The 24,055-nt window shown below is 36.5% G+C and overlaps 1 protein-coding gene and 2 long non-coding RNA genes across 5 annotated transcripts in view; 1 reads left to right on the top strand and 2 right to left on the bottom strand.

Annotated features, from left to right (window-relative positions):
• LOC309508558 overlaps nt 1-12,100 on the bottom strand; it is a 39,127-nt gene extending 27,027 nt beyond the window's left edge. For all 3 annotated transcript variants that reach the window (XR_014209544.1, XR_014209545.1, XR_014209546.1), the window contains exons 1-2: nt 11,867-12,100; nt 11,675-11,762 (exon numbers count right to left, since the gene is read on the bottom strand). This is a non-coding gene — a long non-coding RNA (uncharacterized lncRNA). The remainder of the gene's footprint in view (nt 1-11,674; nt 11,763-11,866) is intronic.
• Nucleotides 12,101-13,688: 1,588 nt separating this feature from the next.
• The window catches only part of LOC309508399 (nectin 1b), a 109,880-nt gene continuing 99,513 nt past the window's right edge, over nt 13,689-24,055 (top strand). Inside the window, exon 1 of the mRNA XM_082183016.1 lies at nt 13,689-14,418. Coding sequence (XP_082039142.1) covers nt 14,364-14,418 — 55 coding nt within the window. The 5' untranslated portion in view covers nt 13,689-14,363. The remainder of the gene's footprint in view (nt 14,419-24,055) is intronic.
• LOC309508560 lies at nt 16,370-21,566 on the bottom strand. Its single transcript, XR_014209549.1, has 2 exons — nt 18,279-21,566; nt 16,370-18,243 (listed from the first exon to the last, which is right to left on the bottom strand). It is a non-coding gene; the product is annotated as an uncharacterized lncRNA (long non-coding RNA).

Here is a 24,055-nt window from a genome sequence, read left to right as displayed (position 1 = left end):
TACTTAAAGTAAACTAAGTATACTTGAAGTTGTTCCAATTTAGCACACAAAAGTACACTAAATACACTTAGTATTATGCTAAGTTATGCTTTAATACAATTTAATTACAACTAAAATATACTTAGTACAAAATTAGTTGTTTCAAAATAGCACACGTCAAGTTAACTAATCATTAACACACTTGAAGTTTACCAAATTAGTCTGGCTGCAAGTATACTTAGCATTTTTATTTATGTTTCTTCACAACCTCGTTAAGGTGGATGGGTGGCCATCCACCTTAACCGGCTTCATGGTATAGGCCCCTGGTCCGGTCACCGTTATACTTATACGTTATACGGGGATTATATGAAAAGTAAACTTTGTGTTGGAACATTATTCTTTGGAGTCTTCGTTTTCCTGCCTACATACACCGTAACAGTATAAGGGATGTAGAATATATGGTCATGCAGAATAAGGCATTAACTGTGCTTTATAAGTACTAATAAACAGCCAATATTAATATATGCATGCTAATAAGAAACTAATTAATAGTGAGAATTGGAACCTAAAGTGTTACCAAAACAGAAATGGTTATATTTGTTGTATTTCAAGTATATGCAAATTTTTCTGCTTCTAAGACGTCTCAGATTATTGTTGATAATTTTTTTCAGTAATTTTATTGATTAAATTAACAAGCCTTTATTGAAGAACAAACCTACTATTACATATCGTTAGCTCTAGACGGAAAGTGGAACAAATGTATGTTCTATTTTATGTACGTAGCATTATCTCACATTGTTCATTGTGAGCAAATTCTCATTTGAGTATTTTTGCGACACTTGAGCTTTGTGTAGGGAGGGTGTTTCATTTCACAGCAGGACCCTGTCCTAACATCACAATGATCGACACATGGTCTGTGATAACAGTGTGGACAAAGTGCACTGTTGCATAGTTCAACTCTATGGAGCTCTTTTGGTAATTTTCGGTTTCTTTTCCTCCCCTTGCTCTTAGAAAGCTTTTACTTGGAGAGGTCTGTGAAGTTGAAGGACTGTTATGGGCTGAAGCGAATGGCCGGGGTACAACGGGGCGTGTGGCGTATCTGTAAATCTTTCATTTAAGGCTCAAGCTCCAAAGGACTCACTGCGAGGAATGTGTAAAGTGGCTAACCGGGTGGCCAGCGACACATAGCTTGTCCTATCTTCCGTATGAAAAGAATGGAAAATGACAGGAGTGATGGTCTGCTAGGACTAAATGATGCACACTGAATTATACAGTCACTTAAAGTGAGAAAGAGAGGATGAGGTGATCTGGAGAGATGTGTTTGGCTGTCCACACACTGTATGAGCTGATGTTACTGTTGAACTTTTGGTTATATGTAGGTTAGTATTATTGACTTGGTGTACAGTCTCTCCTTTAAAAAGCAATCTCTACTATTTATATTTTTTTTCTCAAAGCTATTGCTTAATTTACTCACGGCTTCAAACCAGTTCTGCTGGCTACATTAAAAAATAAATAAAAAAAAGTGTAGGATTTACTTAAAAAAATCACTTTCACAAAACAAATTGCTATTAAATTTCACACTTAACTGCAAAGAAACCGCAAGTAACAATAAGAAAAAGAAAAATATTTTCCTCCTCAGTATTTTGTCTTGTTTTCCAGTACAAATATCTAAACATTATTAAATTAGTTTCAGAAGCAAAATTCCTATATATTTTAAGTCTTGTTTTTTTATATATATTATGTCTTGTTTTGCATCAAAATTAAGTTTAATACTTAAAACATTTTTTTTTAAATCTGTCAATAGGGTAAGAAAAAGAAACTTTATTTAAAGGTAAATAAAATCGTTTTTTTCTGACTGCATTGGTATTTTGTTTTTGTAGTTTTAATCATAAAGTGATATCTTTTCTTTCTTTTTTTATATATATTTTTTTCATTCAAAAAAATTATTATCAGTAATTATGCTTGTCAAGTAAATATTAATTTAAGACAAAAGGAAATGTATGGTCTTATAAAGGCTACTACAAATGTGTATATATATATATATATATATATATATATATATATATATATATATATACACACACATTATTATTATAATAATGAAGCATGAAAATGTAAGGTAAAGATGAGGAATGTCTGGTGAAAATAGGGATTTTCAAGACTGGGGGAGTTTTCATACAAAAAAGGGAAATGTTTCTTAAATTCTCATTGCTGTTTTCTCTACACTAATGTTGCTAAATGAAACCCTATGATGTCCCTATGATGAATCTACAGCAGACACTGTATCACATATGTACATTTTCATGCTAACAGCGTGAGATATCTCTGTGAACATCCACATCAACAACTGTGATTAGTGTTAACACAACACGGTCTCCGCAGGGACGTTTCGAGCATTAACACATCAGCCTTCCTTAATCTGAATATTACTGAATCCCGCGTAATACACGTTATCAGCACTACTGTAATGTTCTGCTCCTGGTAGAGCTCTCTCCTCTGCAGTCGTACTCATCAGATTATCTGTGTATTCATCTTTGATAGTGCTGCTTTAATGGACCAGCAAGGTCAGGAGGAAGTTATACATTTTCGAGCAATAAATCTAAAAACTGTAATGCTGTTTGTGTACAGTATTAGCATAATCTAGGTAGTGTCTCAATGATGACTGGGATAAAATGATATATTTTGCCAAAATGTGATTTTATGGGGGATAGTGTCATTAGAAGACCTCTAGATGCTGAACATAGTGGAGCTGTGGGTTATGGGTCATATCTTCACTGTGATTGGTTGCTCAGGGACCAATCAGTGACCAGGCATTACTCTTGTAATAAAAGCTTAAAATTGTATGAATACCTACGAATACTAGCGGGAGCATGCTGGAAAAGCCTATCTCTCCTGGTCATTGAGCTTTGTATCTATATGGAAGCCCATTACATCCTCAGAGTAAAACAAATATAAAGGTATTTTTGATATAAAGCTTGGTCACATTGTGCAATTTAACGTTTCAATACGAAGAAAAACATTTGCAATTAGGACAGTTACAATTACCTTTTTAATTATTTATTTTACTCTAAGGTGGAAATAGGCTTCCAGGGATGCTATCTGGCATGCCATCCTCTTATTCTCAGGTGCAGCATTTGTCCCAATCTCTAAAATAACATAATTGTTATAGATCACATTGCTGATGAATACATTATGAAATCTAAGTAAGCCAATGAATGGCAATAGAACATGCACATAATTTTAACAATGTATTCTTTTGAAATAAGGAAATGAAAGTTCAGCCTAAGGGTAAAGTCAGGTTTGGATTTTAAATTGGTCATTCTGGGGTTTGACCATTCTAGTCTAATAAAGATGTCTAAGCAATCAGGTTTCATGCAAAACTGCTAGCCTTGTACAAGGGTGTTTGGTTCTCAATCAGGCATTCCAGGGTTTTTCTGTATTTTCATTAATATTCATGTGTATACCAGGAAGTAAAAGTATTTGTAAGCTGCAGAGACAGATTGGGCTTTACAACAAAGCCACAATTAATTAATCATAGGCACTAATTTTGAACTGAACAAAATATAAAACCCAGACCAAACAGAAAACATGTGCCATGCTTTGTTTTCAAATACAGTATTTACATTTTAAGAGTGTACATAGGTAGTTTGATATAAGCGTTGGTTATACCACTTGGTCTACTGCCATGCAGAGGGCTGGTCCTATTATTCACTTTGAATGCCTTCATGGTGATCATTCAAAGACGTCTGTCCAGGGGCCGTAAAGAACCATGATCTCTGGATTAAAGGGATAGTGCGGCCAAAAATGATATTAAACCCATGATTTACTCACCCTCAAGCCGTTCGAGATGCATATGTCAATCATTTTTTCAGACGAACACATTTTCAGTTATTTTAGAAAATGTCTTAGATCTTTCAGTGGTTATAATGTCAAGTTATGGGGTCCACCTCCTTCAATCCCAAAAATGTGCATGCATCCTTCACAAAAGTAATCCATCCGGCTCCAGGGGGATAAACGAAGGCCTTCTGATCCGTGGGGTTTTGTCGTAAAAAAATATACATATTTAAAACTTTATAAATGAAAATAACTGGCTTCCGGCAACGGTCGACGCGCGTTCACAGGAGATGGATGCTGGCGTATGACGTAGGACGTAGCGTAGGAACCGTCGTGACGTAGAAACAGCTTATTTTTTACACAAAGTTTGATTTTACACAATTAATCTGTTTTGCAGTTCCTGTCTCTGTTGTTTTTCGGTTGCAAATTGCTGTTCACAGGCTTGCAGTGCTTTTGGCCGTATTTGTATGAAAAAAAAAACGTGCCAAAAGTGTAAGCGCGGAAAAATGGAAGTCAGAAGAAAACAGATCCTATTTACAGTATTTTGCGTTAGCACGAAGCTGCAGTTTCAAAATACATGAATTACACTTATGAATAACAGTCAAATGCTGCAAATATTTTTTTCTCACACTTGAAAGGCGATTTACACCTTTACAATCTTCTCTTGCGCATGCAAATTTAATTTATGCTTGCAATCTTATGTACACTTTCACAAATCTTACCCTGCGCATGCAATTCTTTATGACATCATATTACCTTCATACACACCCCTTCCTTCATTGTTCCGCATCCGAAATGATTGAAAACGCAGTGCAAGAGTGGATGTCTCTTTATCATAGCAGTAGCAAAGCTATATAAAGTTTCATGAAAAACAAACTCCAAACGAAGTTTTTTTTTAGCCTGATTTTGTTCGAAATGATGTCATATCAGATTTTGCTTTGAGTATATCGGGCCTTTAAGCTCAAATTTGGGGCCTCATTTTAAGGGCACGATTTGTAAAGTATGCGCTGCTGGGTCAGGATGCCCTTTAGCCAGCATGTGCTAGAGGGCTCTAATGCTTTATGCACTATATGACTGAAGGGTCATGGTGCACTGCTTTCTTTGACAGTCTCCAAATCTCAGAGCACACCGGCCAAGTTCATAATAAAGAAAAGCAAAGAAATTAGTTTCTCTCTATCCGCATGACCATATAAAAATTTCCCACATCTGTTATTAGTGTAAAATGGCCACAATGTTGAAAAGAACAGCATGCACATATTTAGATTATTTACAAAAAAATATTGTAATATTCATTATTTGTGAAATGTCCAAATCTGAAACTAATTTGCGAACAATACCCCAAAACATTTAAATTTGCTGCATGTAAACAGTATTGTGAATTCTGATCTGATGGTTAGTTTTCATATTCTGGGCCCAGTTGTTCAAAAGTAATCGGATCGAATTTCAGCTATTGGATTGGATCAAATCTTGAAAATGGGTGGTTCATAAGAAAAAAAAGTTCTCATGTTTGGAAAGGTGTTTGACGCAGGTTGCTTTTTCAAATGCACGTTATAGTGACTCAAACTCACAGTGCTTTCAGATGGAGCAGCGTTTACAGAGCCGTACATCAATGACAAGCTGTGCATTATAAATAATCACAGCCAAAGCCAAATTGGTTTAAGTGCGATTCCATGTAAATTGCAATTAATCGTGCAGCCCTACATTTAGTATACACGTGTTTAATTTTTATTTTGATTCTGCTCTTGATTAGTTTAACCATTAAAGTAAAGTATAGACATTAGGCTTCAGTACATTCAGTACAGTAAAGTAAAAAAAAAAAAGATTTTTGTGATGTAAAAAATTAAACAAAAATAAATAATATCAGAACTTTTGCACATTTAATGTAAAAATTACAACCTGCAATGCCACTGAAAAAAATAGTTTCAGAGAAGAAAAAAAAAAAAAGGTAGCGTAACTAACTGCATAAGTGAGCACACCCCTGAACTAATACTTGGTGGAAGCACCTTTTGCTTTTATTACAGCACTGTTTTAACTGGGTTGTGTAGTGCTCTGATAGATAAGATTACCCTATATGGTTGTGCTGATATTTGTATTTCTTGTAGGTATAGCACAAACCTTGAAGTCACAATGCCCACTGTAATTTCCACAACAACAACAACAACAACAACAACAACAACAACAAAATAGGTGACAGATATAAGGCCAAATACAAGAACATTGATGATCTAACAGTCTCAGCACCTTCTGGCCTTCTTGTTGAAAGGATATTTATTTATTTTGAATGTAGTTACTTGACAAATATTATTATAATTTCAACTTATTATAAGTTGCTGTAAGTGGATCTGTATTAGCTGACAAACCAGGTCTGATGTGCTGTCTGTTGTCTCACCAGGAGATTGTCAAAGTGTTGACCCGACACTCGACAGTCACATGAGTTCCCCACCCCCCAACAGAGACCCAACGGTGGGAAGGTGCAGCACTGATAAACACTCAATAAAGTGATATCAGGGACGCTGAGGTAAATACATCCCAGATGGTGGGTGGTTGAGCGGGCAGATGGCGCTGACTTTGCCTTACAGTCATGGCTAAATAGTCAGACCAACACGGAATATGGTTTCTGTGTAATTGTAGACACATTAAAGTTTAATTAATAAGCAGTTGGCATGTTTCCTTAACACTGTTGTCTTAATGTGGGTAAGCTTCAATGAGATCCAGTGAGAATTGTACAATGGACAGCATGTGTTTACATCTTCAATGTGATCTCTATTCAGAAGCCTGTTTTTAGTTTAAAAAAAAAATGAAGTAAGAGCCCACTGACATCAAACTAGTTATCGTTGAAGAAAATTACAGTGATCATCAGACGCACAACAACTGAATATGTCATCTAGCGTACATGCATGTCTTGCCAGCTGTTTGTTAAAACATAAAATAATACTGATCCACAGAGGGAAGGAATCAAAAATGCAGAAGTCTTCAGGATTTTGATGGCAACACTTGATGCATAATGTTAGATTTGATTATTCTGACAGTAGAAAAACAAAGAGAATGCCAATTCTACCCATCTAGAGATGTAAAATTGAGACTAACCAAAAAGAATTATAATAATTAAATACGAGGGGGGAAATTTTGTTCTCTTTTAGTTAACATATTTCCTATCATATTATTACATTTGGTAGGCCTACTTATCAATTTCATTGCATAAACAATAGGCTATTGGTAACTGAAAATAAGTGACGGATCCATCAGACTGATTCAAACTGGTCACATCTGGGAATTTGATAACTTATATTTTCATATTCCATGATGTCTTCAGACTTTAAAGTTTACCTAAAAATGAAAATTCTGCCTTTAATTACTTACCCTCATGTCGTTCCAAACCCGTACGACTTGCGTTCATCTTCAGAACACAAATGGAGATCTTTTTGATGAAATATGAGAGCTTTCTGTCCCTCCATTTACAGCTACGCAACTTCAAAATGTTCATAAAGAGATTGTAAAACTAATCCAGCGGTTTAGTCCAAATGTTCTAAAGAGACACGTTCACTTTATGATTGAATTTAGGCTTTAATTCATATCTACACATTCATCAATGCACACATCAGTTTTGGTAAACTGAAGCTCAAGCATTTTTGCTTGCCATGCGAGAACCAATGAGGTTTATTCTCGCGTTACCCACCACATTTGAGCTTCCGCAGGAACCAATGAGGTTTGTTCCCGAGCAGGTTCGGTTGAGCTTCTGTTTATGTTCATTGATCAATGTTTATATGTGAATAAAATACTAAATTAAACCTGTTCATCATATAAAGCAATCAATTATTTTCAGAAAATTTGGGCTAAACCGGTCAATTAAATTTTTGAAGCGTCAAAGTGGTAGTTGCGTATGGAGGCACAGAAAGCTCTCAGATTTCATCAAAAAGGTCTTCGTCTTTGTTCCGAAGATGAACGAAAGTCTTTGGAACGACATGAGGGTGAACAATTAATGACATTTTCATTTTTGGGTGAACTAACCCTTTAAATGTGATCCAATTCTGCTCTATTGCACAAACCCTTTGAAAAGCACAAAATACATTGCAGTGGTGATGGTATCATAAAACATGAATAGGTAGGCAAATGGTTGAAAAATAAAAATGAAAAAAGCTCATTCTGATCTTCTGCAGCTTTCTAACATGAGAAAAAATAATACATGACATTCCACATGTTCATATACATGATACTTATACAGTACAGTTCTTTCCATATTGTAGCAGCTTGGCATGGACTGTTTCAGTGAAATAATAAAGTATGTTAGATACATTATTATTCCTAAACACCATAAGTAGCAGAAGAAGATTTTATTGACAGTTTGTGCAGCACATTTCAGCACTTGTGAACCTGTTATGATGTGATCCAGATGCAAAGTCTGTTGAAGGATAGGCTGTGTGCTTTGGTCTTAAAAGCCTTAAAGGGACAACAACCGCTTATTTAATTCTGTGGGTCAAAAAATTAAAAGTGGGAAATGGCCATGTTATATTGATTTTAAAATATTATTTAATAGTACATATAACATTATGTGTTAATTTCCTTTTAATAGTAGTGCAGTGTTGTTTAATTTGAAATATGAGGGATGTAGATACAAGAATGTAACAGCTCTACTCAACGACAGGCATGTTTTGTCTGTTTGGACCTCTTATCCTGAGTATCATATTGCATGTATTGAATGTCAATGACAAATTCAGCCGTATGCATTGGGTTTCAAATGATGACCGAGCCGCAGGTCTACAACACAGTATTGTTGGTCATGATAAACACATCCTAACTCTGTTGCTGTGTCCCTGAGAAATCAATTTAACAGTGACATCCAAAGTGGAAACACATTCTTTTATTCTCGAACTTCCTGGAAATCGCTCAGATTCCGACACAGTCCAGATACACCATACATCATTCTGCTCTTGGGACACCAAAATGATTCAAAGCGCTGCGTGCGAAGTCTGCAACATTATGCTCGCAGTGCTTTTAGGTTGCTTATTGGATGAAACATTATCATTGCATTCTAAATATAAATATATCTTGAATTGTTTTTCATTGTTCTAGTCCTCCTCCAGATTTTGTGACACTTTGACACTCCAGACACTTTGGTGAACAGTCATAAACAGTCTTATTATCCACTGTTTTATGAATAATGTGAATTCGGATATTCTTTTTTTCGCCAACTATATATTGTGGAAGTATGCATATTTGGATACAGCCTTACTCCATAATCATTAAATCAGTCATGAGTTAAGTAATATCCAATAGCATGGTCCTTAGTGTTGATTCTTATAAATGAGGTTCATCGGGGTGTAAAGCTTCTGTAATTCTGACACACACGATATCGACAAGGTGGCCCGTTCAGTAACCATTAAATCATTTAAGAGACTCAAATGTGCATATGATCCCATTCTGCTGCAGAAAGTCTTTCGATGCTCAGCTGTGTTTGTTGATATTGGGGTGGAACAAACTGTAATAAATATTGTGTATTTGTGATCGTTTTTGTCTCCCATGGGTGTGATATTTAGAGATGTATGTACATACAACCTCATGGAGCCCCACAATGGATGGCCAAACTGCACGTTTGTGTTTGTCTAAACTTTCACATTTGTATTTGTGGCAGAGAAAATGGGAGGAGAAAGGAGTGTTTGTTTATTGTAGAAACAAACAGTAAAGGGTTGAACTCTCATGCAATGGGTAAACTTTTAGGTCATGTGTGGGTTTAATAGGTCATTTCTAAATGTGAGAGAATGGTGCAATGGAAGGAATGTATGGCTCATATTCAGTGCAGATGAATGTCCCTTTTTTCCTTTTTTTTCTGTCCCTGGTCATTTATATAGAGAACAGAGTATGAAGATCAAGCTTTCTATGTTTTGGAGGCTCCACATGTTCCTCTATGAATCAAACACCAGATCCTACAAACTAAACAGTGTTGTTCCATCAACACTTCAGAATGAATGTTTTGATGAATAAAATCAGTCATCCCAATTTGTAAATTGTTGAGAGAAACTCCCACCCACGGCGCATGGGAAACTGTATCTTGTGAGTTCAATATTGCCACCATATTTTAGGAATTTTTGTAAAGAATTTGCTTCCATTCATCACATGAAAACTGCATCTGTTACTATCACTTTTTCATTTCAAGATTATTGTGACAATGTGGCAGTAAGGCTGGGTGGTGCATTGATACTGTGCGATGGTAGACTTGTGTCAGCCGGTAGATATTTTGCTGCATCATTTATACTGCTGTAGATATATTTGTGCAGCTATCAGTGTGCAAGACTGCTTTACATTATTTACACATGATAGTGACAAAGAAACAATGAATAGTGCAAACATACAGAGCTCGATGTGTCCCAAACAGGCTAAGATGACAGAGAACTTGTTATTGAAAGGTGTCAGACACAAAGACAAAATATAGTTTGTTGTTTAAAGTGTCACCACTTGCCATATTCATTTATAATTCAACGCATTTGCAGACACATGTGTATATTGGCTATTTTACAACAGCCTCAAATGTGCAGGGAATATTCACTCATAATTTAGTGTCAGAACTATCTTTATAATTTAGAGTCTATCTTGATCATTTCTGACTATAATTTCTGACTTCATATTTCATATTATAATGCATATTTTTGGATGATCCAATAAATTAAATATTTTACAAATAAAATTCATCTGTGTTTCATTTGATTACTTTCTCTTTTTATTTGGAACTTGGAGGCTACCACAATTTTGGTCATTTATTTGCCAGCCCCTATGTGGTTTTAGATGGATTTTGGATGATCCATTAAATTAAATATTTTACAAATAATCAAATGAAACAGATGAATTTTATTTTCTCTTGGAACTTGGAGGCAACCACAATTTTAGTCATTTATTTGCCAGCCCCGTGGTTTGGATAGATTTTAGATGTTCCAATATACAAACTATTTTAAAAATAAAATGCACCTGTGTTTCATTTGATTATTTTCTCTTTTTATTTGGAACTTGGAGGCAACCAAGATTTTGGTCATTTATTTGCCAGCCCCTTTTGGGGTTTGGATAGATTTCAGTGTTCAGTGTCTGCTTTTTATAAGCGACTTTGGGTGCTTCCAGAGTAAAGTCCTCTTTTTTGGGGATCTTGGCCCCATAACACTAACATTGTAAATCTTTCTGTCAAATTTCCTCACTTGCAGTGCAAACATATTGTGTTATTATTAATCTATTTAGTTTGTTTCTCTTTTCCTCACATGTTTCTGCCTTGCCCTGCGTCTCCCTATTTAAATGCCCCAATTTAGTGTTTTATCAATGTGTATGCTACAATACATCAGATCAGAAAAAATAAAGACTTCAATGATTTTTGTATCTTGGGGGATACAGAAAGGGACGGTGAGTGAGTGGGTAAAAAAAAATCTGCCAAAATATTGGAAGAGAGGATCCATGCAAATACTATTAATATAAAAACTCTGGCATTGACTAATATCTTGGCTATGAGAAGGCTATGTTAATATATTTTACATAAATATGAATGCAATAGGCTAGTTGTTAAGTAGTAATGCTGGGAAATGATTAAATAAATAAAGTACTGAGATAATTATGCCCCTTTAAAGGTTAAGTTATTTTCTTACCTTCATTATCAATAGACAGCTGAATGCAACAGGATTGTATGGTAGTTGTTTTGTTTTTTGGTTAGGAAAGACATTTGTTTGGGTATTTTTCAACCAGGTTGCTTGTTTTCTTGTTGCTGATACATTTCAATGTAATTTTCCCTCACGTGAAGTAAATTGATGGTGGGTCTGTAAATAAATTATTTCAGTAAGGGTAAACTCCACACTGATGTCTAATTCCCCATGGTTTACCCGGAGGAACTCACCGAGTCATAAGAAGGCGACCAGCAGAGGGAAGTATTCTACTGCTTCCACTCAATCACCTCACATTCTGTCACACACAGACTGTCCTACCTGAAATCAATTCATGAAATGGAAACAGGTACAACTGTTAATAAATTATGATAAAGTCATATATTAATGGCTGCATCGAGTGAAGCAAAGCACTGACTGCAAACCTCGGCGTTACGACCGCAAATTCCCTCAAAGTCTTGACTGATGGCTTGTTAATGAAAGAAGCTGGTCGTAGACACAAAATAGTCATTTTGGCGGTGGAATAAGTTGTTCTCGACAACCTTTTATCTCACATATAATAATATCACGTTGACATCTTCCGGTTTATCGTGTAGAAGATCTCTTTAAGCATATTGTTTTATCGTTTCTGTGAAATTAATCCTCCCCTCAGAGTTAACTTTGCGCAATGGCGACTAAATCAGTGTTGCCAGATCTTACTCGGGAAAACGGTCAACTTGGTCTGAGAAAACACAATATACGTGCATCATATTGCTGCTTATTTACATAAAGTTGTGCGTTCTACTTGTTGCATCACTTGTTGTATCTTTTTCACAGACTGTGATGGCGAATTTCCACGGTTAACATCTGTTAATATATATAAAGGGCTTGACATTAACTTTTTTTGCTCATTTTTAACTTTTTTGTGGTTTTCCAAAGTAGCCACTTAGCATTTTCACTGGCCACAGTTTTGACATTGATAACATAGGTAAAAACTAGATGGTCCTCACTGCAGAACACAAAATCCAGGGGGAGGAGTTGGATCCAGATCCAACTCCTCCCACCTTGCATATACCTAAACCCACCCATCTCCACCCCCTGATCCCTAAACCCACCCCTAAACCTACCAATCTCCACCCCTTAGATCTGGATCCAACTCCACCCTCTGGATCTCGTGTGAGGTGCTACTGGTAAAAACTGCCATATAGATGTTTTTAATATTATCTCATAATTTGGCAGCAGGTATAACCTATCAGGCTGCTGTCACTTCAAGACCTGACGGATCAATTATACTGTTACATTTCACTTAAAACATAACTGACTGAATTTACATGAATATTCATCAAAACCGGCATTTTGACAGTATTTTGTGTGTATTTGACTGTTTAAATGCAATAAGCAGCTTTATGCACGCGCATGTTGGGTGTGAGCACAAAATCTGTGTGAATGAGTAAAATTACGAGCAATCAAGTCGAAATTCAAGTCCTGTAACCAACCATATACATCTGGAGCAAATTAAATGAATGAGTGAGGGGAGAAGAGTCCATAACTCGCTGTCGGAGAGATGACAGAGCAATGAGAAAGTGCAGATGGTATCATGTATCGTGTATTTTGCAGAAAATGAGTAGGCTATTGGATGCGTTTCAGATACTTCAGTCTCTATCAAAAAATCTATATTTTTGACCATTTTTGGGGAGTAGTGGCAAATCTTTCTCTCTTCTGACCACTGTGATCAAGCTCTCATTATTTATTTATTTTTCCTCTTTTGGAAACTCATAGAAAGGCTTTTGTGGATTTTATCTTTTGTCATTGGATCAATTGGGAATGTAAAAATTAAGATTATTAAAAACTTCCGCTTCTGAGAAAATGTGAATAGGGGAACATGGTCCCTTGGCTTGCGCTATTGGAAATCGCCAAATCTTACTGAAAATAACTGATGTCCAGTAAATTGCTTTGTCTCTGCAAGTCGCTGTCAGTTTGTCAACCCTTAATATGGGACAACATGGAAAACAAACTAACTGATTAATGTTATGAGTGTGGCTTAAATAGTATATGGGTATATCTATGCACTAGCAAACCCCCCAAAATGTGATTGTAATCTGGAAATAAGACCCACAAAAACTGTAGACCACCATTGCCATAAGCAAGACCAAACACAGAGTCGCTTAATATAAGCGGACATGGCAACAATGAACTAAATCCTCCTCCTACACTACAGTTGAAACCACGCCTTTTTCTGACGTCACCTTGATTCGGATCTCTCCTCGCGCTTGTATCAGCTACTAGAACAGTTAAGGTTGTGGCAGCAGTGCCTGAAGTGCGCCAAACCACGGAATTGTTGCCATATTCTGGAGAATCAGTCCGTTTTCTCGGGAAAAAAAATTGTTCGGAACGGATTTCAGGTCCGTTGAAACATCTTCAGCACCCAACAAAAATAATCTGATAATCCTCACACTCTCAAACTGAGGGAACAGACCGGGACCGTTGGGATTTATAGGACATATTCTGGTTACTACGGCGCAAAACAAAGTACAGAATCTTGTTAAACATACTTGTATTGAGGAGCAAACGGAACGGATGCATTAAACGCCCCCGTTATTCAGGGTTCACTGTTATTGCGCTTTTGTTTTGAGGGGGTTGAGCAGCCGCACTGGATTCAACGCTTGGGATGCAGGATCCCTGAACTTGTCTGCTTCTTATCCGCCTCGTCGAGCGGACTTTTCATCTGCAGAATCAGATTCGATCAGTATCTTACACGGGCTTTGGATGTGATCTAGATTCCTGGCTGTGCTAAACTCTTCATTGAATGCAGTTTTATTAACAGTTGACTTTCTGTCGTATAGTGAAGGGGTGGACAGAAGTGGATTGTGTTGAAGTTGCATGAATCAACGGATCGCTCTTTTCAGATCGCAATATCAGATCGGATATTTGGCGTGAGGCGTGATGGCAATGTTGGCGACTTTTTGGATTGTCCTGTTGGTCGCGTTAAACGCTCCAGGTAAGTCCATGAGCTCAACTGCAGGATGTTTGTCAGTCAAATGTGCGCTATTGTCATTTAGTGACATCTTTAAAATACTATGCGGTTCATAACTGTTTAAAGTTAGACTAAACCTCTCTGATGATACAGTGTTGCCATAATTAAGATAAACGGACTCGAACTGAACGCATGAGATACAGGCAGATGGCGATAGTGATGCTGCGCTAGAATATGTGTTCTGCTTGTTAATTGTGAGTTATTGAAGAGCTGCAGGTAATATAAGGGAACAAAAGATGCTAGTTTTCAAATTATTTTAAGAGATAAAGGGTATTCATGTTTACATATACAAGTGATAATTTATTTAGTAGTCCTTGTTCGACAACATCGTTTGACGCCAGATGTCAAATTGAGTGCCATGGTTGGAGACGGATCAAGTAGCCTAACCCATAGCGATGAATCATTCACATTACAATTTAATGATGAATATACGCACCTCTTGGTGTAAAATTCTCCAGACTGTAAAAATTATTTTTTTTCTTACAAAAGCAGTTATTTTTTAATATTATTAATATTTTCCTGGGGGTAAAAACATCATTTGTATCAAACATTTTTGACTTCCTCTCAGGCATCCTTATTTCATTGATCCATAATGTACACTTTAAAAAAAGCATCAATCTCAAGTGAACTTTTTAAAAATTGAGTAGTCCTGACAGAATATATAGTTGCAAACAAAGATATTTAATGACCTAGCAATTTTTTGTAATATTTTTGCAAATAGTTCTGGCAATTAATATGCTTCATAATGTTCTAAGGTGCAACGACTTTTGTTCTAGTCAAGTATGAGTTGGAATTAGTTAACTTTCCTTTGGCTGTCAGATTAAAAACACTTGCTTTGTCCGTGAGTGATATATGGGTGTGACCCCTCTGTGAAGATCATAGTAGCCGCCCTCCCTCGTTCATCCTCTTTACCTGAACTTCCTTCCTGTAAAATTAATAGATCACATGAAATGACATAGTAACCTTTAATTCAAACATACAGTTTCCCTTTAAAAGCATCCCTTTCCCTTATCAGCAAGAGTATTCAATTCATTTGCGTTCCCCAGAGACTCAGAGACAGTACTACTATTGGCCCAGCATTAGGTGTCTTTTAATAAACTGCTCTTGAGTGTATATTTTCCAATCAATACTGCACTGCTGACCTTTAATGTTGTAAACAAACTGTCTGATATATTGGTTGGTCTTAGAGCGCTTTTCCGGCCTGCCCCTAGTGGCTCTGTAGAAGAAGCTAAGCCAGTCAAAACAGCTGTTCAGGGTCAACTGAGTGAAAGGCTTATGTGATAATAACCCTTGCACATCCTTTCATTGGGTGATTCTTCCCTTTATCAGCTCGCTTTTCCACTCTTAAGTGATGAAGACATCCCTGCATCCTTGAATATTTCAAGAATATTCTGCTGCTCTTTGTAGTGATATAATGCTTCACTAATAGTTGTGCAAGACTCAAAGAATGCCTAGATCTTACCATAATGAGTTGATTTTATCGCTAAGCTTCATGGAATATATGGCACCTTTTACAGTTGCAAATATCTTGGCTCAAATAGCTTTGACGTGTTGCTTTTGGCGTGACTCCAGAAACGGAACAGTCTTTTTGGAATCAAACGGTGACCAAATGTTTGTGTGCCTGTAAGGCTGCTTTCAGATTCAGTTCCCATAGACTTTTTTTTTTTTTTTGTCATGTGATGTAATAAAACCAAATGACTCGTGTGGCAAGATGATGCAGGAACTAGAAGTAAAATTGTCGATGGTGGCACACTGTAATAAGAGTCAGCATTTTGAGCATTTGTTCCTGTGGGTAAGGGATGACTAAAGAATTAATTGGCTTGCGTTTCTCACCATTAGCAAGGACTGGTAACTTAATGGAGCAAAATATTTAACTTTCTTGACAGTAATGATATGCATAGAACTATAAAAAAAATCCAGGGTAGCCTATAATTTAAGACTTCAAAGTCATAATGCATACTAAAAATGGTGGGAGAGGTTATGAGAGCATAGAAAAGTCGCAAAGATCCGTTCAGACAAGATCCTTGAGAAAACAAACCCAAGCATGCTCTGTTGACAAGACACCTTGGAAATCTAATGATATACACAACCCGGGCGTAGCGAACACATCCCTCTTTGTTCACCTCTGTTCTGTGTTTACTAGACACTTGCCATGCAATTAACAGCTGGAATGGGGGGTCTTAGAAGACATCTGGTTATTGTTTCTCTTTCTGAAGCAAAGCAATCACTCAGCATAAATCAAATCTATGTGAACATGTTCATGTCAGAGCTGGTTACTTCACGTGCAGCTACACGTACAGCTGAATATTAGCGGTGCTGTGAAGCTGAGTAAAATAATGAAGCATAATGAATTATATGGATGCGGTTCTGCTTGCTGTTATTTGACGCCCAAGGCTCTCCCATTGAAAAGCATGGGCTGAAGTGTTGTAATTTATAATGTTATCTGCTCTGAGATTCACGTCCACTTTTTTTGCCAAGTTGGAACCCGTCAGGCTAATCTATTAATAGGGCAATTTGCAGCCTGTTGGTTGTAATGCGGCCTGAGGAATCTCTCGGGTATTCTGATCTATTGATAATGTCTGAAATGGCTCAACGCTAGGCTAGATGAATCAATAGATTGATGCTTTCTTAACCTCACAGGTTTTTATGAATTTCTTTCTTTTTGTGAAATTGTCAGTGGCCAACCGTGTTTGGATACCAACATTCTTCAAAAATATTTTCTTTTGTGTTCCGCAGAATGATCAGAATGAAAAAAAAAAGTCAAAATTTACTAACCCATGTCATTCCAAACCTGTGTGATTTTATACAGGTTTGGAATGACATGAGGGTGAGTAAATAATGACAGAATGCTCATTTTTGGCTCTTCCATTTTACCGGGATGGTTTTCCTCAAGGAACACATAAAATCCCTGCATTCTGTCATAAAGTGTGTACAGTGAATTTCAACTAACACATGTTGGGCTGTGATACAACATATCTGTGCTGTTAATTCTCCTTGTTCATATAAAAACACAACGGATGGATAACTCTTCTTTGTGGCTAAAATTCATTCAGCAATGCAAAGGATGAAAGAAGAGTTAAGGAACGGGCTGTGCTGTTTGATAGTGATTACATGACTTATAGCTCTCCCTATAGAGTAAAACAGATGCTAGATGGATAATTTCTCCTAAACTCCAGTGTTTGGCAAACCATCACTGACCCGTAAATCGTCATTTCCTCCTGTGATACCTTTTTTAGCAATACTTTTTTTTCCATTAACGGAATGGGAAACTTTTTAAAGCTTCAGAAAATAAGCATTCATCATAGTTTTGCTCGATTTAAGGAGTATTTCATGGAGGAGCTCTAATCTGTACCTTAATTATTTGAGCCCACCACAAACATCAATTTTACTAAGAGGGCTGTTTCAAGGTGACCTACCTAGGAAAGTGGTTGGCGTGTACGTGTCGGAATCAGTCGAGTTAATCTGGGGTAGAAAATGGCTGAATGCCCAAAATGCTTTTTCACCTGTTTCTAAAGCACTTTCAGCTACTGCATACTATATGAAAGGTGCTTTATCAGTGAAATTTTACAGTATGTGTACTTATGTGTACGTACTTGCCTAAAAAAGAACTGGGTAATATAAGGTAACTACAGGGGTTAATTTTGGGTTTAAGAGTAGGTTCAAGGTTAGTACAGTTATTATCCAGTTATTGTAATTAGAGTATAATAAGTACATCTTATGTACATGGGGAACAGGACTGTAAAATAAAGTGCTACAGTATATAAAATATGTAAAATATAGATGTCACTACTTTTTTCAGATGAAATGTTCACAATTAGACAAACTATGAATAGAGCGAAAAATGAATAGGGTCAATTCTGAGTTTTAGGTCGGCTTGATATTTTACTTACCAGAATGTCACAGAATGGAACAAATACCCAGTTGGCCTTGTTACCCATGAGTCCCCTTTTCGCAGAGAACGACAGCTGATTCTCTGCGTTCTGCTCTTTGATCACAAAGTCTTGCCTGATTTGTGTAGAGATGATCCTGTGGTTCATGTAAAAGATCAGGATTATTTTCCTGGCTGGAGGAATCGTGTTTGAAGTGGTTCAATCAAGAGAGAGAAGAAGAACATCTTGTGATATTCCCCCCCTTGCGTGTTTTGATTATCCCATTGACTGTGAAAGCCATGTTTGAGTGGCGTTTTTAATTTGTGAGTTTTGCCAACGCTCTCTAAATTGCTACGATGAGCAATATCAGATCGCCCAGGGTCTTTCACGTATGTGCACTAGAAAGATTACAAATGCTCAAAAGAGTTCAGCGAGGGGGAAATATACGTTGTTTGCTGCGAAAGCTTGGCTCCCTTTCACGTCAAATGGCTTTACTCTTTTCTTTATGTGCAATGACAGGAATTTGGTCATTCACTTTGAGGTCAAAAGGTGAGCCTATTAATGTCAGCCCTCTTTGAAGGTCTAAGTGATATACAAGCTGTAGTGACCCCCACAATGGATGGTTTAGCTGGCAAACAAGTGTGTGTGGGTGTAAAACCATCACTTGTTCCACTCCACTCATGAGAAACTGGGGTAAAGTCAGACAGATGGTTAACACTCCTCAATTGTATTTCCAAATGTGTTGAAAATCTGCTTTATTCCCAAATAAAGTGTTCATTACTTTTGCATTAGGTTACTCGCCTTGACATGAGTCCCATACCATTTTAAACCATTTTCAATTCACATCAGAGCATATTACATAAGCATGAACTGAAACTGTTTTGGTGAAGGGACCTGATTTTAGCAGTTGCAGTTACGCTTTGATGCCGTTTCACACTTTTAACCGCTTTTCTTTGACGGTGTTTAACAATGTGTTGCATTAAAAAGCCAGTTTCTGTTTATTGATTTCATCTGTCAGTGTGCACATTCATTGAACCGGAGTTTAGTCATGCATTTTAAATGAGTTAAGATGTTAGTTTGTGTTCTGTTTTATTTATTTATTTATTTTTCAAAGAAGGATTGTGCTATTTCTCCCACTGAGCTTGATTTAATATGCTTTATGCAAAGTGTTTTTGTATTTCATTTAAAGTGGCCTTGTTCAGTATTAAACATTCTCTTTCACAATCCTGTACTGAAATCTTGTTATCAAATGCATCAGTTTGCTCTATTCAAATGCTGCAGACTTGGCAAAGACACTGGCTCTGTTCCAAAACCTTTATAGGCACGATTTTAAGGTATCATAGGTGAGCTCCTAACATGAAGGGTATTCCAAAATGTAATTATGGTGCTGTTTTTTTTTTAAGCTAAAAGGCAGCATTAATTATTATTATTTTTTATTTTTTTTTGTGGATAAGGCAATCCCATAATGCACTTTGACCAGCTCAGTTAAAAAAAATCCAACATGGCACATCATATTTTTTAAATATTGAAACATCTCTTTAAAAATGTGGTTACCGCTCTTCACAATGCAGTGCTGCACTTATAAACAGGCTTTATACTGAAAAAAAAAAGAAATGCCGTCAAGCCCAGAATAGAGATTGGCCAAAATAAAATGAAAAACTGGGCGATTTTTGCACTAAACACACAATCAGCAACCGTCCGGTTCCGATTTATGGCTGGTCTACCTGAGCATCTCTTGTTAGCAACATATCATCTCTGTTGAAATCAATTGTGAATTGAGTCTCCTGTGCACTTTGCTATATTTATGACTCACAGAAATGTTGACTATGTAGAGCGGTCTTTGTATGTCACCTTAGAAAGCAGCTTCCTATGTAGACAGCAAGGCAGCTCACTAGGTTTTGGAACCAAGCCATTTTTATTGTTATCTGGGTAAATATAGCTTTTAATTACTGTAGTGTAAAACAAAGTAAGGTGAGATTTACAGGTAAGAGAGCAGGAGAGGTTATCGTGTACCCCTCATCATCAAGCAGAAGTGATCTATGGGGTCTGCCCAGTCATTCTTGAAATTAACAGCGTAGAAAGCTATTAACATGAACCATCCAAAGCGGTGCTTAAGATGAAATGGACTGTGCCAAAACAGCAGCAGCATACTCAATCCGCTCAATGCACAAATGTCTCGCAAAAAACACTTCACTCAAAATACGTCACATTAGTTGGCTGTGTTATAGTTGCGTTGATGGGTACTTGCCGCCAGTCCGTCATTATAATGAGGACATGGTCTCAAAGTTGAGATTTTATGGGAGTATGAAAAGTGTCGGTGGTCACACTTTTTCAGGTACATTGAAAAAGAGTTTTAAATTAGAGCCTCATTCAAATTGAGCTGGAAATTATCAATAATTGCTGTGCGTGAGGTTGCTCACCCTGTTTTCATAAACTAGATTTCTGTCATTATTGATAGATCAGGGCCAGGATTTGGCAAAATGATGACTTTGTTCATGGACCCTGGTCATCATTATCACATTTAGGGCCTTTGCAAAGAATATGCAAATACAAACATGCATTGTTCTTAAAATGCATATTTGCATTTTATTTTGAATGTTTAAAGTAACGTAGCATTTATTAAGTCTAATTAAGTACTTATTGATCACTAAACGCTGCTTGTCTGACGAACACGGAAGCACAGTTGCTTGTTGTGGCATCATGATAATTTTATCTATAAGCTAGGCCCCCCTTGCCTTACTTTCTTTCTCATTGCTCTTTAATTGTCTTCGCTGTATTGTGGATTCTGGGAATGCGGGAGGCTGGGACAGGTCTCTGTGGTATGTTCACTCATATAGATCATTGCCCTTCAGGCTGGTTAAAGCGATTTTCTCAACTCCAAATCCCTATCTTAGTTGGATTAAACATTTTGGGGGAATGAACACTTCCAATGATGGATGAGCATCAACCACAGAAATGCAATTATTCTGAATGTGAATTTGTCTATAGCTCTGAAATGTAATCCAAGTAATAACTTGGCACCATGCAAACTTGATTCTGCAAAATATGAATAATTTTGCTTTCATACACCTTCGGTTCTGTTTACCCGGGAGGCTTGTTGCTTATTGGTGCTTACTGTGTGAAAGACTTGCTGTGGACATTCTGGTATCCACTACAGGAGGGATTTACTTCGAGTAGTTGCTCTCCTTTTCAGTTTTGTAATATTTATTGAATAAAAATGTAAAATACTTCGGCCAAAAAACACTTTTCTTGATTGTTAGCTATATTCAGTTGTTTACAATTGACCTCAATGGTCTACAGTTGAATGTCTTTGTGCTGATTGCCTTTTTGAATGTGCCATAATTGAAGACAGGGGTGTGTTCTTATTTGAAGTGGATCTTTTGAAAACCAAAAGCCAGATGAAGCAGGGTCATAAAAGCGGACGTTGACCAGAAGCAGGTGTTTCCCAAAGGATCATGGAGCTTGTATGGGTGAAAAACCTGTAGAACTCATCAGCCAAACCTCAATAAGTGCTGCTTAACCCCAAGAGGTCACATGTAGGCCAGGAGAAGTTTTTTATTGCGTGTTTTTCAGTCTGTTTGTCTGTCCTCCTTAGAGAGAAATAGTCGTAACTGTCTGACAGTGACACATGGCTCAGCGTTTGGCGGGGGATGCTCACCGGATGGAGTTCTGCTGTGAAAGTGATTATACAGACATTTGGGTTGGATGGTTAAACATTAGCATGCAGATGAGAGCTCCATCCAATTCCCTTGGAGGTCTATTTTGTACTGGGGTGATGCGTGGAAAGCTGCCCCGAGCTTAGAAAGAACAGTGAGAATGACAGCCAAATAATATTACTATGGTGAATTTACCTCATGAACTAGTGCTAGCAACCCCTGCAGACTGCTAAAGCAGCATTTGAGACACTGGTTGAAACTCCAGTGTTGTGCGCAGTGGGGATTTTGATGCAAGCGCAATTCATTTTTGTACCTTATTAATATGGGTTTGTCATATTCAAGAGTTTTTTTTTTTTTATCACAAAAACCTGCATCTTACTCCCTAACCAGCCATAATCCAGTTTAACCAAATACCGTCTTTGCTTGTGAAGCGTCATTGTCATTCTTTTTACCACAAAACATGTATAAATGAGGCTCATTGAGAATGTATGTTTTGTATATTATAAAAAAAAACCATAATTGCCTGAAACATTTCATTGCTATTTGTCATTATTTAAACATATACCCATCTGTATACCTTTTTTAATAGTTTTAATGAAGCATTTACTTGGAGCAACACTGCTTAAGATATTAAGACTTGTTTTCATAGATTGTATCTTAAAGGTATTTTGTCTTACTGCAGTGGCACATTTGAGCTTGTTTATTAAACAACAAAAAAAACAAAAAAAAATTCTGTCAGCAAGACAACAACCATTCACATTAAAGATAACATTGTGTGAATGTAAATATATATTCTAAATTATTCATTGCTGCTTCTCAAGTATATTTAGGAAGTTTTTTAGGAACATTTATCCACTATCAAGTGAGTAAGACTCAAATTGAGCGTTTTCATACCGTTGCAATAAATTACACCAGATTATGGTAGTCTGCAGTAGGAGTGGGCGGTATGATAAATCTGATTTCACTATATGAGATTTGATTTTACGATAATGAGATATATATATATGTATATGTGTATATATATATATATATATATATATATGTGTATATGTGTATATATATATATATATATATGTGTATATGTGTATATATATATATATGTGTGTATATGTGTATATATATATATATATTTATATATATATATATATATATATATATATATATATATATATATATATATATATATATAACATTATGGTTATTTTATCTCATTTATGTTGTTAAAAATAAGCAAATAAGCAAATTACAAACAATAGGACAAATGCAATCTAACAATTTGTTTTAATTAATTACGTTTTTCAGGTATAATAGGTTTATTTAACAGTTAGAAATTTGTACAGAAATTTTAAATCAAATGTAAAATAAAATATTGCATAGTATTCACTCTATGTTCTTTTCACATTAATGACACAGAGCAGCAGATATATTAGGCTGCTGTCACTTTAAGACCAAATGCATGGATCCATGATACATCTGGTTTACACCCTACTGTTTACATTTGAGACTGTGGTGGCAAACAAAATTCTATCACTGAATAAGAGACGAAGATTTCCAAATGTCTTTGAGTTTTGTTTTTTTTGCAAAAAAAGGCCAGCAGTCATACAGTCACACAGAGTGGCTGCAGAGTGTGACAGTGAAGGGAGGGCATCCTTCCTCTTTATAGTCTTGACACCCAGAGTGTTATCTTTCTAGGCCAAAGATGGTATTTTCAACCATACGTGGAACATTCTTAGACTGTTCATAATATTTGAGGCCACTATTATGCTATTTTAAAGTTTCCTAATGTTGTTTTGGAGTCTCCTACAACAGGTTTATATGCATCAAAGGTCAAAAACTGTTTAATTTTCTTATAATATAGATTTGCACATCACCACATTTTCAATGATTCTCAAACGTCTCGTCAGATGAATCAATCTCTCTAAATCCCTCCTTTCCGTGAGCTGCTCTGATTGGCCAGACAGCTCAGTCTTGTGATTGGTCTACATGCCCATTGCCATAAGAACGTCAGCTCTGCTTGTCCTGAGGCTTCCTACACCGTAAACTAAACACAGTAACGAACAATGACGTTGATTTTAC

This window comes from Leuciscus leuciscus, assembly GCF_965113295.1.
Source record: "Leuciscus leuciscus genome assembly, chromosome: 10".
In the NCBI taxonomy this organism is placed as follows: domain Eukaryota; kingdom Metazoa; phylum Chordata; class Actinopteri; order Cypriniformes; family Leuciscidae; genus Leuciscus; species Leuciscus leuciscus.
The sequence above is the reverse complement of the archived record's forward strand: the minus strand, read 5'-3'. Positions and strand labels throughout refer to the sequence as shown.